At 37.0% G+C, this 17,797-nt stretch overlaps 1 protein-coding gene across 2 annotated transcripts in view; it reads left to right on the forward strand.

The window, feature by feature from the left end:
- LOC117374071 (thymocyte selection-associated high mobility group box protein TOX-like) overlaps positions 1-17,797 on the forward strand; it is a 194,796-nt gene that overhangs the window by 45,462 nt on the left and 131,537 nt on the right. Inside the window, exon 2 of one of the 2 annotated variants that reach the window (XM_033970217.2) lies at positions 15,944-16,027. The exons of the other annotated variant lie outside the window; for it this stretch is intronic. Coding sequence (XP_033826108.1) covers positions 15,944-16,027 — 84 coding nt within the window. The remainder of the gene's footprint in view (positions 1-15,943; positions 16,028-17,797) is intronic. 2 annotated transcript variants of the gene reach the window in all.

Raw genomic sequence — 17,797 nt, forward strand, 5'->3', positions numbered from 1 at the left:
TCGGGGTTCTTTTTTTGTCCTGGTGCATTTGATATATGGATATAACGACATGTGAATGGTTCTTATGTAGTTTTTCTATTTCTATTTATTTATTTATATATGTATTTATTTATTAAAGTATTTATTATTATTATTATTATTATTATTATTATTATTATTATTATATTTAATTTGTATTTATATTGTTATTTTTATTTATTTTTTATTATTTATTTATTTTATTTTTTATTAATTAATTAAAATTCTGTGCATGACTTTCAATGTGCTCTAATTCCATCAAAGGCAATGTTAATATTAGCTATAATTGACCTCACCCAACGAGAATTAGACTTTTTTTTAAACAGTACTCATAAAAATATTACTTTTTTGGTCTGTTTTACCATTTTTTGAAACAAAACAAAAAAAATGAATATTTGACTCTAGGCTTGAAACTCCATGAATTTCCAAGAATGGTGATTGTGATGTTGGCTCAGTGCTCCATTAAACCATTGTGACACTTCCTCCACCTTCCCTAGTGTGAAAGTGGAGTGTGCGTGAGGGATCGGTAGTGGTCAGAGGGGCTGATGGCACAGATCGGCAGCCACGTTTCTCCGCCAGGGCAGCTGTGGCTACACTAATACCAAAAATCCTTCTTGAAACTCGATGAATTACCAGTGGAATTTTTTGAGAATCTCCGAAACTATGACCCAAAGTCGCCCATCTCGCCTCCAGTGTATTCGTCAGCAATTTAGAGCGAGACTACTGTGCAAATCTTTTGATAAGAAGTGGAAATATCTCCTAATAACCACGTGAAAGTCGGCCTACTCAGATCTATATAAACGCACTTGTCTTGTTAGCTGATATCTCCCATTAGTTCTCGCTGTGTCAACACCTTGCTCCCGAGTGCACAACATCCTAATAGCTGCCCGTGACCAGGCTCTGTCTCCTGTCTGTGCCTCTACTGTAACTGCGCGTATGTGTGTGTGTGTTATGTGCGTGCAGTAGTGGCTGTGTGTGTCCCTGGCGGAGGCTGGCGAGTGTTTAATCTGGCCCGGTGGCGTGCCGTTGGCCCGGCTAATCACAGTTGTATCTGTGGGAGAGCGCGGAGCCAAGGGGAGCGCTGCGTCGCTAACAGTGCCTGACAGACTCATTAGAGAGACCTGGCATTGAGCTAGCACTAGCACACACACTCCCGCGTACACACTCACACGCACGCTCCGAGACTCAGCGGTAGGACGAGCGCTCATACCAGTGCAGCAGACAGCGGCTCGGATAAAAATGGCGCGTTCATTGGTTTAATCGCCGGGGATCCTCGTGTGAGAACAAGCAGGCGGTGACCCCTCGCAGTAGCAGCCCAAACACTGACAAGAGCCTGAGGAGAGAGATGGGGGAGGGAGAGGAGGAGGAGGAGAGGAGGAGGAGGAGGAGGAGGAGGAGTGCAAAGCCAAGTGTATGACATGGCAGTACAGTCTGAGCCACTGGTTACAACTGAATTGGGAAAAGGAAAGTCAAATGCTGGGGGTCCCTTTATTGCCATGATTAAAAAACGGACATGTTGGCGGCGCAGCGGTTACAGTATGAATGCGGTCTGCGCGTGAGGGGTCGGCGATGGCGCAGATCGGCGGCCTCGTTTCTCCCTCAGAGCAGCTAGTGACAAAAATACTACTTCATTTGTTTTTCGTTCCAGTAAAAATGTGGTAAAATAGATGCATAATAGCGGAACATAATGAGATAATGAATAGGAAGTTTAAACAAAGCGTTTAATTTATGTTCTAATGCAGGGGCGTCCAAGCTTTTTTCACCGATGGCCACATACTGAAACATATTTGAAACTGAGGGGCATTTAACAAGTTTGATAGAGACATTGTACCGTTAATAAGACTTGGAAGATTATTTTTAGGTCTGTGTCACAATGCAGTGTGATGTTATTCAGGTTATAGAGGTAGAATATCTTCAGTTTGTAGTAAAAAAAAAAAACTACCTTCAATCGGGACAGTTTAGAGGGCCAACAAAAATGGGTCTGAGGGCCGCATTTGGCCCCAGGACCGTAGTTTGAACAGCCCTGTTCTAATGGAAGACAGGGATGGGACTTGATAAGTTTTCTTCTTCCCGTTCCTTTTCGAGCTTGTATAGGAACAAATCTGTGAGATGTGCTGTGGGTTTGCTCGGAATGAACAAATTAAATGAAAAACTACCTGTAATATTTGTAAAATCTATCTCAGATGTACTAAAACTTCATAAAAGAAAATAGTAAAATAATCTGTGACGTTTACTGTAATACTTAGGAAGGAATCAATTAAACTGCCTTTGGTTTATGCAAAACTCATGATTCTTTTTCTGGCCTGGAGCATTTGATTTATGGATATAACAGCACGTGAATGTAGTTTTTCTATTTTTTATGTATATATTTATTTATCTATTATAGTCATTTATTTATTATTTATTAATTGTTATTTATTTATTTATTATTATTTTTTATTTTATTCATTTATTTTTTTATTAATTATTAAAAATTCTGTGCATGATTATGTACCTACTTTCAACGTGTTCTAATTCCATCAAAGGCAATGTTAGCTATAACTGACCTCACCAAACGAGAATTACACTTTTTTTTAAACAGTAAATACCAAAAAAAACAAAAAAAACAACTGAAAATGTCTAATTGTTGTCTCTGATCAGCAGGTTTATGGACAGGTTTAGGGAAGCGTCAACTTTTTCCGATGAATATTTGACTCTAAGGTTCAAACTCCGTGAATTTCCAAGAATAGTGATTGTGATGTTGGCTCAGTGCTCCATTAAACCATTGTTCCTTTAGGCAAGACACTTCCTCCACCTCCCCTAGTGTGAAAGTGGAGTGTGCATGAGGGAATGGTGGTGGTCAAACGAAAAACAGTAAAATAATCTGTGACGTTTACTGTAATACTTATAATAATACTTTTTCCATACTCCACAGAGCTACTTTCATTCAGTTGAAGGTTTGCTCAAATAAAACCCTTATAAAACGCATTTGGTTGCTGTTAAATTCCTTTCCAACCCTTTACACATCCTCAGCTTTGGACTTTTTCAGATGCCGACTTCCTTTCATCAACTTTTTTCTTGTAACATCTAAAAAAAAAAACACCTTCCAGACTTTAGCCAAACATGTCAGCGCGTACATTTACCTTTTATAACCGCGGAAAACAAATTCTCTGGATGACATTTAGCCAAGTTGGCTTCACTTCTTTGACAAATTGGCTGAGACCGGTGTGGCTGGCGCAGTGGTGGGGTTAATTGGCGCTCAGCTGCAGTGGAAGTATTAGGCTGTGGTGAATAACAGGTGAATGTAAAGCAGGTCATGTTGTAGTCAAGTGTGGTGCTGCCAGCTGCTCTGCCTGTGCCGCTCTACAGGGACGAATACATCAACGCTCCGGGCTCACGAGGGAGGCGTGCGAGCGAACATCAGGAGTCAGATGGTTTGGACATTAACGTTTAGAATGTGGGGATAAAAACCTGCGTGGAGCTTTACGTTTCTGAATCATAATCTCGCAACAATACTGTAATGTAGTGAGTGATTTTAATAGTGAGTTTTTTTTAGAGACATATGGTGATTTTTTTAAGCTAATCATTAGAAATATTTGCATTTTTTAGGATTTTTTTTTAGCATATTACATTGGTTATCGAATTTAAATCTCCAGCTCAGGCCGATATTTTGTTTTGTCCAACCTGCTGCCTTGAGAGTACAGTGGTCCCTCGTTTATCGCGGGGGTTATGTCCTAAAAATAACCCGCAACAGACGAAATCCGCGACGAATCGGCTTTATTTTTTACGTTATTCTCTATGTTTTTGTCTGTAAAACCCCTCACCACACACTTTATACACTTTTCTCACACGGGCGTTAACATTTTCTCACATTTCTCTCTCGTTTAAACTCTCTCAAAGTTCAAACCTTCGTAGGCGTCTTTGAACATTTCATCGACATTGTGGGTTTTGTCGGGGAGAAAACAAATCGCAAACGTACAGCACTTCAGAGTCACACCGCGATCCGACGTTTATGTAAATTTGTCTGAACACATTCTGTACTGAACAGGAGACACGGCACGGAGGAGACTGATGGACAATGGTCTACGGTCCAACAGCCAATCACGACGCAGAACACAGTGCACGTTCAGACGATGTAAAAAAGCATGAAAAATTGCACAAAAAACAATCACGAGCGAAACCGTGAAAGGTGAACCGCGATACAACGAGGGACAACTGTAAAGCCAAGTAAATCACATATTCGCTGCTGGTTTTGTTACCCAGCTGCTCAAAACAAAGTCATTACATACTAAATAAACGTGACTATAGTTTTAATTTGATTGTGAATTCACCAACGATTCACAATCTGTCCCCTCCGCCCACCACCACCGATGCATTTCCTCACACATCAGATTCATAAATGGGTCTATTGCTAAATCTCACACCTGCACATGCACTGGCTCCTTGAAACGAACCTGCAACCTTAGATTTGATGAAACTGCTCCATTACGGCAGCGGTTCTCACACTTTTGACACCAAATACCACATAATATGAGTTTTTGGCTTTACAAATTTACCACAGCTCTAAACCTGGACTTTTATGGGGTCTGTACGGCTAAAACGAGACTAGAGCAGGTCTAAGATTGAGCCGTAACAGTTCAAAATAACGATTTATAGAGATCAACCGATATTAGAATCCACAGAAACTGAAGGTTGATATTTTTGGACTGATATATGTTTTTACCACAAACCTGTAAGACAGCTGTGTAGTCACGTTTAGCGCAGTTATCTCATTGCGTTTAAGTACTAAAATAAAGCTTTGTGTACAGTTGTCCCTCGCTATATCGCGGTCTCGCTGTTTCACGGATTTTTTTGTGCGGTTGACTAAGGGACCGTAGACCATTGTCCATCAGTCTCCTCCGTGCCGTGTCTCCTGTCCAGTACAGAATGTGTTCAGACAAATTTACATAAACGTTGGATCGCAGTGTGACTCTGAAGTGCTGTACGTTTGCGATTTGTTTTCTCCCCGACAAAACCCACAATGTCGATGAAACGTTCTGCACCGACAAAGACGCCTACGAAGGTTTGAACTTTGAGAGAGTTTAAACGAGAGAGAAATGCGAAAAAATGTTAACGCCTGTGTGAGAAAAGTGTATAAAGTGTGTGGTGAGGGGTTTTACAGACAAAAACATAGAGAATAACCGTGAAAAATAAGCTGTTTACTTCGCGGATTTTGTCTATTGCGGGTTATTTTTTGGAACGCAACCCCCGCGATAAACGACGGGACCACTGTATATAAAAATTCCGTTGTATTTTTCATGTATTTATGTCACTTTTTTAGGTTTTAAATAGTATAAACGCAGGATTCGCCGTCGGGTCAAACCTCCACCGTTACGTATTCCATCTGTCTCATTCCTTCGCAATTTTTAATCCACTTTTGTCTGTAACTGTGCCAATCTTGTTTCACCTGAAAGCCAAACCAAGCCCCCTTTAATTCCCCCTCACTCTCTCCCCCTCCCCTCTTTCTGTCTCCCTCTCTCCCTCTCTCCGTCTCCCTCACTTCTCACAACATCACAATGGCTTTGGTTTGGTCTGCGGCACGTCGCTCTGACATTGAGGGGATGTGATGTGATGTATTGTAGTGAATAATGTATTCTGTGGAAAGAGGAGAGGAGCAGATGGTAGCAGGTTGATGCTAGCGAGGCCTGTGTGTGTGCGTTTATAGTAATGATCATGTGTGTGTGTGTGTGTGTGTGCGAGTGTGTGACGTCCGTGGGGGGAGGGGCGTTTGGATATATGGAGTACAGTGGGGGTGGTGTATCTCTCCTTTGTCAGATAAAACATGCAATTGGTGGATTATTTTAATGCTTTTTTTTTTTTTCTACAGACCTAAGACTTAATCCGTAAAGCAGAGGGAATGAAAATAGTATATGCGTTCACTCAAACTCCACTTTCCATTTTTTTTTTTTATGAAAGAATTTACTACAACCAGCTGTCTAGGAATGGCTTTAATTTGGCTCGCAGTAGTTACAGCTCAGAACTCGTGATTACATCCTCCCCGTGTGCAATCGAGAAGAGCCAGTCAATCCCAAACTGATTGGTTCCGCTTTAGGAAAATAATATGGAATTTTACTGTAAGGTTTGAAATGTGGGGCACTGGGCGAGACTTTATTACAAAATGGTAGATTGACTGCGCACACGTTTCAAATACAGGCCGGGAACGGAGGGAGAGATGAGGGTTTGACAGGAGAATTATGAGGTAAAGTAGGTCAGTTTGACACATAGATTAAAAATGGCGACGCTTAAGTTTGTTTGGACGACACACAGTTGTGCGGCGTGATGTTTCTGTTTAATTTAATTTAATTCAGTCGTTTCTAGATTCAAGATTCATTTGTCACTGTCATAAAAAAAAAAAATATATATATATATATATATATATATATATATATATATATATATATATATATATATATATATATATATATATATATATATATGTATGTTTATAGAATCACACACTGCGGAGTTTTGATGAAGTGCAAGAACATGTCATGAACAACAAACGTGTGATAAATAACATGTGTTTATTACACACATACTGTTTAAACAACACTTGTGTAATAAACGGCACATGTGTGTAATAAACGGCGCGTGTGTGTAATAAATGGCACATGTGTGTAATAAGCAGCACATGTGTGTAATAAATAACATGTGTGTGTAATAAACGGCACATGTGTGTAATAAACGGCGCGTGTGTGTAATAAATGGCACGTGTGTGTAATAAGCGGCACATGTGTGTAATAAACATCACGTGTGTGTAATAAGCGGCACATGTGTGTAATAATGTGTGTTACACATGTGTTTATTACACACATACTGTTTAAACAACACTTGTGTAATAAACGGCACATGTGTGTAATAAGCGGCACATGTGTGTAATAAACGGCACATGTGTGTAATAAATAACATGTGTGTGTAATAAACGGCACGTGTGTGTAATAAACGGCACATGTGTGTGTAATAAGCGGCACATGTGTGTAATAAGAGGCACATGTGTGTAATAAACAGTAACAGTCTTAACACTGTTTAAATTAAAGGTAAAGTAGTGACTGAGCAGTGGAACAGTTTTAAATATAACATTTTGTTCATGTTTTGCTTCAGTGTTTTTATTTTATTTTTATTTATTTGTTCTTTTTCTGAAATTTTCTGGAGACTGGTGCATTTAATTTACAAATGAAGGAGATGTGGACACGGTTTGGCAGGAGAGGAAGCAAATCTAATGTGAAGGATGATGCACATGTGAGGGAGGTGCGTTTACAGTTGTCCCCTCCCTTCTCTCTACTCTCTCCCTCTCCCTCTTTCTCTCCCTCTCTCTGTTTCTCTCTTCTTCTTCTTCTTCTCTCTCTCAGAAGCACTCAAATCTGAGAGTAAAGACGTCCCCTATGGATCCATACTAACAGATGGTGGAATGTATTTACATTCACTTAGGTGATGAGTTTATACTGCCAAGGTTACGCTGCAACTCTTCTCTCTGTCTTCTATCTTCTTCTTCTTCTTCTCCCTCTCTCCCCTTTTTCACTGATTGGACACTTTGGTGGAGGCATCTTGTTAAGAGCAGACTTGGCCATTCGTTTTATGTTGAGATCTGATCAGAACAGAACAGAACTGCACTTTCCTCCGTCTTTTGTCCATGTTTGATTTGTTGATTTGATATTTCTTTTGATATTTCTACACTTTTATAAACTGCAAAAGCGAAACATAAATATTACATTAAGTTAAAGGTGGTTTTGAGCACATTTCCTACTATTTTAGGCATGATTACTTTACTTTTGTCATTATTTTGTAAAGGTTTATGTCATTTTCCATGCGTATATTCATAGTTTTACATCACTTTTGTTAATTTTAACCCTTTATCGCGGCTCAGAGCAGAAACATCTCCCTCTTTTCGCTCTTTGTCATTATGATGTTGTACTTTTATCCTCACCTCCAAACGGCTCAGGGCTGACTGAAAGTGGCTTATTTTGCTGCAAAGGGCAAAGACAGGTGGATGCCTGGCAACCGGCCCGCTCCTCTGCTGTAAACCGCACACAAACGCTTTATTACATCCTCTAGCACGAGCTGAGAACAGTGTTAAGAAGATTATTATGGCTTTTTCATTGAAACTAATTACAAAATCTCAAATGTCGGAGGAGAAAAAACGTTATCGAGGTTGAATCTACAAACAGAGGGACACTCGTACGTCCTTGTGTGAAATTTGGGACGTTTAGTTTCATTTGGGTAAAAGTATTTAACTCTGTGTTGGGCTGGTGTAGCGCAGACGGTGCTGTACTTCAAGGGAGAAATACCCCAGAGTGAAGCATTAACAGTAAATACGATTAATCGCACAGTCGTCACAAACTTATACCTGTGAAAACGTAACTAGTCTCACACAAATAGACTCATATAAACATATTCTGCAAATATAAAGATAGTCTCTGAGGAGTTTCTTTAATCAACCTGAGAGATCATTGTAATCGTAATTGAAATTCGATTAATTGCACAGTCCTCAAGTATAAAGGAACTATGTGAGCAGCTTTTTGATTACACAATTTCTTTATTTCTTTAATCGATTAGCGTGATAATCGTAATTGTAACTGAAATTTGATAAATTGCACAATCCTCATAAACTGTTAAATATGTGAAAATGAAACTAGTCACATGAATAGACTTCTGTAAACGTACTCTACAAGTGCTAAGATAATCCTTGAGCAGCGTTTTGACACAATTTATTAATCAATTAAAGTGATAATCGTAATTGTAATTGAAATTTGATTAATTGCACAGTCCTCATAAACTGATATATCTGTGAAAATTTAACTAGACTTACAGAAATAGACTTTTATAAACATATTCTACAAATATGAAGGTGATCTATGAGCTACTTTTCAATTACACAATTTCTTTAATCGATTAGAGTGATAATCGTAATTGTAATTGAAATTTGATCAATTGCACTATCTTCATAAACTGTGAAAATGTAACTAGTCTCACAGAAATAGACTTTTATAGACATATTCTACAAGTATAAAGATAATCTGAGTAACTTTTCAACTACACAATTTCCTTAATCGATTTAGAGCAATAATCGTAATTGTAATTGAAATTTGATTAATCGCACGGCCCTCATAAACTATTATATCTGTAAAAATGTAACTAGTCTCACAGAAATAGACTTTTATAGACATATTCTACAAGTATAAAGATAATCTGAGTAACTTTTCAACTACACAGTTTCCTTAATCGATTTAGAGCGATAATCGTAATTGAAATTTGATTAATCGCACGGTCCTCATAAACTATTATATGTAAAAATGTAACTAGTCTCACAGAAATAGACTTTTATTGACATATTCTACAAGTATAAAGATCATTTGTGAGCAACTTTGCAACTACACAGTTTCCTTTATCGATTTAGAGCAATAATCGTAATTGTAATTGAAATTCGACTAATCGCACGGTCCTCGTAAACTATGTGAAAATGTAACGAGTCCCACAGAAACAGACTTTCACGGGCAGAAGTATTTAACTCCGCGTTGGGCTGGCGTAGCGCAGACTTGTGCTGTACTTGGAGGGTGAAATCGCCCACAGCGTTTCATTAGCGGTAAATAATTGAGAGGTTGAGATAGTGCGAAGGTGGGATCCTGTTATTATTTTATGGAGTTTGTGTTCTTGGGGCTCTTCAGTTTAAGAATATTAAAAATGCACAAGGCTTCTCTGCACAAATTACTCAGTCCACAGATTCACAATGGGGCCTAATGACGAACCATCCATCTCCCATTGTTTCCAAGTACAGCTCCATATACGCCATTATCAAGCCTATTTCAGACCCGCAGAATGTTCAGAGCATTTATAAAAGATGTTATTGTGTTCTAATGTATTCTCCGCTGTAATGCACTTTTTATGTGGAATAATTAACAGGGATTGGGGAGATGTTTAACGCTGACATTTGGAACATTTTTATTATGTATTATCGTCATTATTATTATTATATTTTAGCTAATTTAGTCGGAGTTTGCTCAAACGCTGCGGCTTCGTTTAAAGGTGCTGTGCAAAAAAGGATTCGCAGAAGACATTGTGGTACTTAAAACTGCACTCCAACGGGAATATTGATTTAAAACGGCTTAATAATAGAAACAGAGGCTGACTTCCTGTTCGAAACTGCAGAAACGGGAGGCCTGTCGTGACGTTTCACCGTAACAAGCACAAGGTTTACGTTTACATTTTGTTATTTTTTTGAAAAGTGGCTACAAGACGCAGTTAAAATCTAAATGTATGACTTGGATTGTTCAAATTATAGCAGCTAAGTAGAGGGATGTGGGCGGGGATAGGGGGAAGGTGAGGAGTACTCAAGCCTTTAATGACAAGAGACAAGGGAAGATTATTCAGGCATAAAAGAGGGAATAAAAATACAACTCCGAGTGAGCTGCTAATGAGGGAACGCCATTATAACGAGGAGAAAAGATCATTAAAGTGTCTTTGAGTTTCTCTGTGAAAAACACCTTATAAAACAGATTTATTATTATCATTATTATCATCATTATTATCATTATTATCATCATTATTATCATTATTATTAAAGGTTGATTTTGTATAATATGCCTCATTTAAATGAACTGTACATTTAGGCTTCAAGTACGTTGCCTACGCTCATAAATGATTATATCTGTGAAAATGTAACGAGTCTCACACAAATATACTTTTATAAATGCACTGTACAAATATAAAGAGGATCGACAATTTTTAAAATCGATTAGAGCGATAATCGTAATTGTAATTGAAATTTGATTAATTGCACAGTCCTCAAAAACATGTTATATCTGTAAAAATGTAACTAGTGTCACACAAATAGACTTTTATGAATGTACTCTACAAGTATAAATATCATCTGTTAGCAGCTTTTCAACTAAACAATGTATTTAATCGATAAGAACAATAATCGTAATTGTAATTGAAATGTGATTAATTGCACAGTCCTTACAAACATTATATCTGTGAAAATGTAACTAGTCTCACACAAATAGACATGTTCTAAAAGTATAAAGGTAATCTGTGACTTTTCAACTACACCATTTCTTTAATCAATTAGAGTGATAATCATAATTGTAATTGAAATTCAACTAATTGTACAGTCTTCATAAACTGTTCTGTGAAAATGTACCTAGTCTCACAGAAATAGACTTTTATAAACATAGTCATCTGTAAGCAACTTTTCAACTGCACAAGTTTTTAAATAATCGTAATTGTAATTGAAAGGCGGTTAATTGCACTGTTCTCACAAACTTATTATATCTGTGAAAATGTAACTAGTCTCACACAAATAGACATGTTCTAAAAGTATAAAGGTAATCTGTGAGCAATTTTTCAATGTCTTTAATCGATTAGAGCGATAATCATAATTGTAATTGAAATCTGATTAATTGCAAAGTCCTCACAAACGTACTATATCTGTGAAAATTACTACTAATCTCACATAATAAACTTGTACACATGTACTCTACAAGTTTAAAGATAATCTGTGAGCAACTTTTCAACTACACAATTTTTATAATAGCTTAGAGGAATAACCATAATTGAAATTGAAATTCGATTAATTGCACAGCCCTCACAAACATATATCTGTGAAAATATAACTAATCTCACACAAAAAGACTTTCATAAACATACTCTACAAGTATAAAGATAATATGTGAGCTACTTTTCAACTACACAATGTCTTTAATTATTTAGAGCAAAAATCGAAATTGTAATTGTAATTGAGATTTAATATTATTATTACTATTATTAAAGGCTGATTTTGTATAATATGCCTGCTTTAAATCTATGTAATTTTAGGCTTCAAGTAAGTTGCATGAAACAATTTAGTGTAATTTGGGGTTTTAACGTTGAGCATTTTCACGCATTTTGCATCACCAATAATAAAAATAAATAATAATAATGTTACATGTTGCATTGCTCATTTGTGAATATTTCCCAGGCAGCTAAATGCACCTCCAGAAGAAAGAGTTGGGTGGGTTTTATTTGGACGTGAATAGCTCGGTCGGTTACCTGCTTCTTTGTTGGTCACACGATGGCCAGCGTTATTGCAACATTAAGACTCTGAGGTTTGATTGAACGCCTTGGCGCCCACATTACGACACGTGACAACCAAGAAATAGACGGCGTTTCTATGTTTTTGTTTGGCTCTCACACCTCTGCGTTTATTTTCTGGTCTGTGGTTTTGACACGTTTGGCCTTTGCGAGTTGCTTCTATGGTGAGAAGTTTGCACGCTTTATGGTTAAGTTTGACTGCAGAAGGACTGAAGCGTGTTGACCCCATTGACTGTAAAGAAATACTAGATTGTTCTCTAAACTCTAAACTCTAGTCTCCAAACTGTAATCATTAAACTCTAAACTTTAATCTCTAAACTATAAACATTAAACTCTAAATTTTAATACTTAAACTCTAAACTTTAATCTCTAAACTTTAATCTCTAAACTCTAATCTCTAAACTCTAATCATTAAACTCTAAACTTTAATATCTAAACTCTAATCACAAAACTTTAATCTCTAAACTTTAATATCCAAACTCTAATCTCAAAACTTTAATCTCTAAACTTTAATATCTAAACTCTAATCTCAAAACTTTAATCTCTAAACTTTAATATCTAAACTCTAATCTCTAAACTTTAATATCTAAACTATAATCTCTAAACTATAATCATTTAACTCTAAACTTAATCTCTAAACTCTAATCTCTAAACTTTAATCTCTAAAATCTAATCTCTAAACTTTAATATCTAAACTCTAATCTGTAAACTCTAATCATTAAACTCTAAACTTTAATATCTAAACTCTAATCTCTAAACTTTAATCTCTAAACTCTAATCTCTAAACTATAATAATTAAACTCTAAAGTTTAATCTCTAAACTCGAATAGCTAAACTCTAATCTCTAATCTCTAAATTCTAATCTTGTTATTTAAATCAAAAAGTTGGTGTAGATCTGCAGAAACTTTTTGTGTCACCCACAGCCAGTGATGAGACAAACAGACAGTATGAAACTATGTGACGTGTTTCACTGTTGGAAATGTTCTCTAAGTAAACAAGTAATCTATGAGCAGCTTTTCAACTACACAGTTTATTTAATCGATTAGAGCGATAATCATAGTCATAATTGAAATGTGATTAATTGCATGGCCATCATAATTTATTATATCTGTGGAAATGTAACTAGTCTCACTGAAATAGACTTTTATAAATGTGCTAAATTTAAAGATAATTTGTGAGCAACTTTTCAACTACACAGTTTTTTTTAATCGATTAGCGTAATAATCATAATCGTAATTGAAATTCCATTCATTGCCCTCGCAAGCTGTTATATATCACAGAAATAGACTTACATAAACGCACTTTACAAATATACAGCTAATCTATGAGCAACATTTTGATTACACAACTCATTTAATCGATTAAAGCGATAATCGTAATTGTAATTGAAATTCACTTAATTGCATAGCCCTTATAGACTCTCACCTGAAAATGTAAGTCACAGAAATAGACTTCTATAAATGTATTCTACAAGTACAAACATAATCTGTGAGCAGCTTTTTGATTCCACAATTTCTTTAATCAATTAGAGGAATAATTGTAATTGAAATTCAATTAATTGTCCGGTCCTTGTAAATTATATGTATTATAACTGTGAAAATGCAACTAGTCTCACAGAAATAGACTTATGTAAACATTTCCTACACGAATAATCTGTGAACAGCTTTTCAACTACACAATTTCTTTAATCGATTAGTGCAATATAATCGTAATTGTAATTGAAATTCAAAATTGCCCTCATAAGCTATTACGTATATGAAAATGTAACTAGTCTGACAAAAAGACTTATATAAACCTACTCTACAAGTGTAAAGGTAATCCGTGAGCAACATTTCGACTACACAATTTCTTTAATCGATTAAAGCGATAATCGTAATTGTAATTGAAATTCATAAATGGTTATATGTGTTAAACTGTTACTGGTATAAATGCCGGTGCTTTCTCATTTTAAATATCACATTGAGAGCCCGTTGAACACATTTACATCCCCGTGGAGTTTATTTTTACATGTTTTACACTTATAATTAATGTGTAACTCCCACACAACGGCTGCCCGGACAGCCTAAGTGCAGCTCAGTGTTGTGCTCTATTGTTTACAGGTCGTGGCGTTTTATAATAAGTACATTATGTCGTCGATGGGGCGTCTGATTGTTGCGTTTTTCCCTGAGCTGGTCCGAGATCCACGTTCCCAAAGTGGAGCCCAGAGTAAAGCTGGTCATGATCCTGGTTTAGACTCTGCTCCTCTGGCTCTGCTCCAGGGTTCAGCTTTGTGTCTTATGTGAGGCTTGTGTGTTGTGTGTTGTGTGTGTGTTTTTGTGTAGTCAGGGAATGGAGCCACACAATAGAAAATAGAAAAGAATGGGTCAACTTTGACACTTAAACCGTAGCGGGGAGAAAAGTTGATAGGAAAAAACAAAACAAAACATCTGGCCTTGACTTTTGTGGTGGTGAAGAGGAGGGGAAGGGCTGAGAGGCTGGACGTTCTGCTGCTGCGAATGACGGAGAGCGAACGCAATGTTGAAACACTTTTTTGATTGGCAGATGGAGTTCCTGGAATGAGCAATGACAAACTATTTCTCCTTAAATTTACGCTTAAATCTACATTTCTAATAAAGATGCACTATGTAACTTTTCTGAGGGAGGGTCCACCACATGCGGTCAGCCATTAAATGGGTCTACCTCAATGGAGACAAACAAATGACATCACTAGGCTAAGGTACAAGTCAGATCTATGGAGAGGCAAGCTAGCTTACTGTGGAAATACATTTTTAAGGTCCTATATTACGCAAAATTGGCTGTTGTGAGCTTTAAGTCATGTTATGATGCTGTTACCTCGTCAAAAACATACCTGAAGATGTGTTTTGTTTCATTCACACATGTTTAATTAACCTCATATTATTATTCTGTCTAAATCTCCAAAGTAAAATGCTCTGTTTCACCTTGTGATGTCATGAAGTAATAGTTTTCAGCTAGTTTTCAGTTTCGCAGCTACATTTTACCTTTTAGTTCAGTAGAGATTGACAATTCCAGGGCTGAAACTATCCAAATAATCATAATGAAGATGTACGGAGTTTAAAAACCCAGCGGAGCGCTTCCTGTATCACCACATGATGACATCACAAGGTGCAACAGAGTGTTTTCAGTTCGCGAAAAGCCTGAAAGAAATCGCATAAATATCCAAGTTTTGTGCGTTAAACGTGTGAATGAAATGAAACAAAAATCTGTGCAACATTACCAGCGAAGCAATGCAATGACATCTCCATGGAGACGAGAAAAGACAGAAAAGTTACGTAGTGCAGCTTTAGTACAGTAGTATGACAGCGTTTTTTCCCTGCGGCTCGACAGTTCTCATGTGCGCGTTCGTTTGTGTTAAATGTCTTAATTAAGCTGAAATCTGTCTGACTGAGCTGCGCGTTGTGTGTTTGTGCGTTGTGTGTGTGTGTTGTAGCGGGATGGAGATGAAGGCATGTGGGGTTGGCGGCGGGAGGGTCGGGGGCGGGTGCATGTACATGGGATGGGGGGGCGTGTTCGGGGTGGAGGGGTCTGTCAGCTCATTAACCTCCATTCTCCCCACGGCTCTCAGTCGCCGTGTAAGCCGCATGTGTCATTATCCCGCCTCCTGCACGCGCTCGCCGGGCATGATGGGTAAAAAAAATACAGAAAGCGGGAGGGTTGGCGTAGAGGAGAGGAGGGAGGGGAGGGGGGGGTCGGGTTGCACCTTTGACATGTCTCTTTACAAATGCCGTGCTTGTTTTACTGCGCACTAAAGACCCCAAACGTGTGGCTGTCCTCCTCTTCCCCCTCTCTCTCTGTCTGTGTCTCGCTGTCCCTCTGACCACAGGCTCGGCACACTGCGAGGCTGCACCCTGACCCCGCCTCCTCCTCCGCCATCAGCCCCGCTAGGAAAAGACTGGCCGCTGCTTTGGTGAGACACACGAGCTCACCGCGTTTCATTCACTCAACTGCGGATCGCAACCATGTCATTTGGAATAGCACACTTCAAAGGGCTGAACTTGGCTCAAAGAAAATTGGGATTTTTTTTTTCTGAAATTGCTAAATGCATGCTTTTAAATAGTTCCGCGCTCAATAGTGGGACAGGAATGTTCCGTGGCTTTGAAGTTTAAATTTTGTGTTATTTGCGTTATACGGTGAGGGGAATGTTCAAATACACTTCGGAAATAAACTTGGCTCCTTAAATTTTGGCCATAATGAAATATAAAAATGTCCTTTATGTCTATTTTAATATAGTGTAAGGTTTTTAAAGGTGCTGAAAGGCAGGGAGGGGTGATATATCGGTTCAAGCATCGGTATTGGCATCGATATCTGTGCAATTTTTTGGTATCGGTGGATATTGTTGTTGCTGCCCCAGTTTCTGAGTGCACTTTTTGAACATATTAATGAGTCACAGTGGAAATAGAAGAGCATTATATGGCTGTATGTGACAGAAACATCTAACACTTTATTTTATTTTGTTTTGTTTTATTTATGTATGTATTTTTTTTTTTTGTATTTTATTATTATTTTATTTATTTATTTATCTTTTATTACAATTATTTAGTTGTATTATTATTTTGTTTTGTTTTATTTATGTATGTATTTATTTATTTATTTTTTATTTTATTTTAATATTTAATTTTTTGTATTTTATTATTATTTTATTTATTTATTTATCTTTTATTACAATTATTTAGTTGTATTATTATTATTATTTTATTTTGTTTTGTTTTATTTATGTATTTATTTATTTATATTATTATTTAATTTTTTGTATTTTATTATTATTTTATTTATTTATTTATCTTTTATTACAATTATTTAGTTGTATTATTATTATTATTTTTATTTTAATTTATTTTCATTTGATTTATTATTATTTTTTAATATATATAATGCATTTTATTATTTTTTTGCAAAGGTGAAAAGTTTATTTGTGATCATTACATGAACTTAAGATATATTTGTGGGCCTCGCTGTGGCTTTAACTGTAAGTCGCAGGCGGCCGTAGCTTGAGTCTGCGCACACAATGTCACTGCTGTATTTAATTACACTTAACACAAAACCCTTACAGGAATTCACAGAGGATGTCAGAAGTTATATTTCTTAAAATTGTCGACAAAAGTGTGAAAACTTGAAAATGTGTGAACACGCCTCTGTTTCTGCAGCCCACACCAGGACAGGGCTCTGCAGTCTGACGGAAATAAAAAGTCAATTTGAAACTAATGGCGAGGAGCTAACAAGTAAGGCTACAGGTCGCTAATTCTTATTCTTATACAAAAAAAAACAAAAACGGCGAAAGTTCATTTGGATCAACTTTGGCGTGAAGAATTCTGAATTATTCACGAAAAAAATGAACTCGAAAGTGGAGAAATGTGTTTCCTACGACAGCTCTTAATGTATAAGTACAAATGTGCAACAATAACATCTTTTAACACGGATTAGGTTTTATAGTTTTGTCTGAATGTTCCACACTACGGCATTTAACTTATATTTGGCTTTTTTTTTATTTCTCCTGATTTGCAGCTTTGCATCAGTGCTGTTGGTGTCTCTCTCTCACTCTCACTCTTTCGCTTTCTCTCTCTCACACTTTATTTCTCTCTCTGTCTGTGTGTCTTTGTCTCTCTCTCTCAGGCTGTTTCTCTCTCTCTCTCTGTCTGCCTCTTTCTCTCTCTCTGTCTGTCTGTCTGTCTCTGTCTCT

Source organism: Periophthalmus magnuspinnatus, chromosome 7, assembly GCF_009829125.3.
Source record: "Periophthalmus magnuspinnatus isolate fPerMag1 chromosome 7, fPerMag1.2.pri, whole genome shotgun sequence".
NCBI lineage: Eukaryota > Metazoa > Chordata > Actinopteri > Gobiiformes > Gobiidae > Periophthalmus > Periophthalmus magnuspinnatus.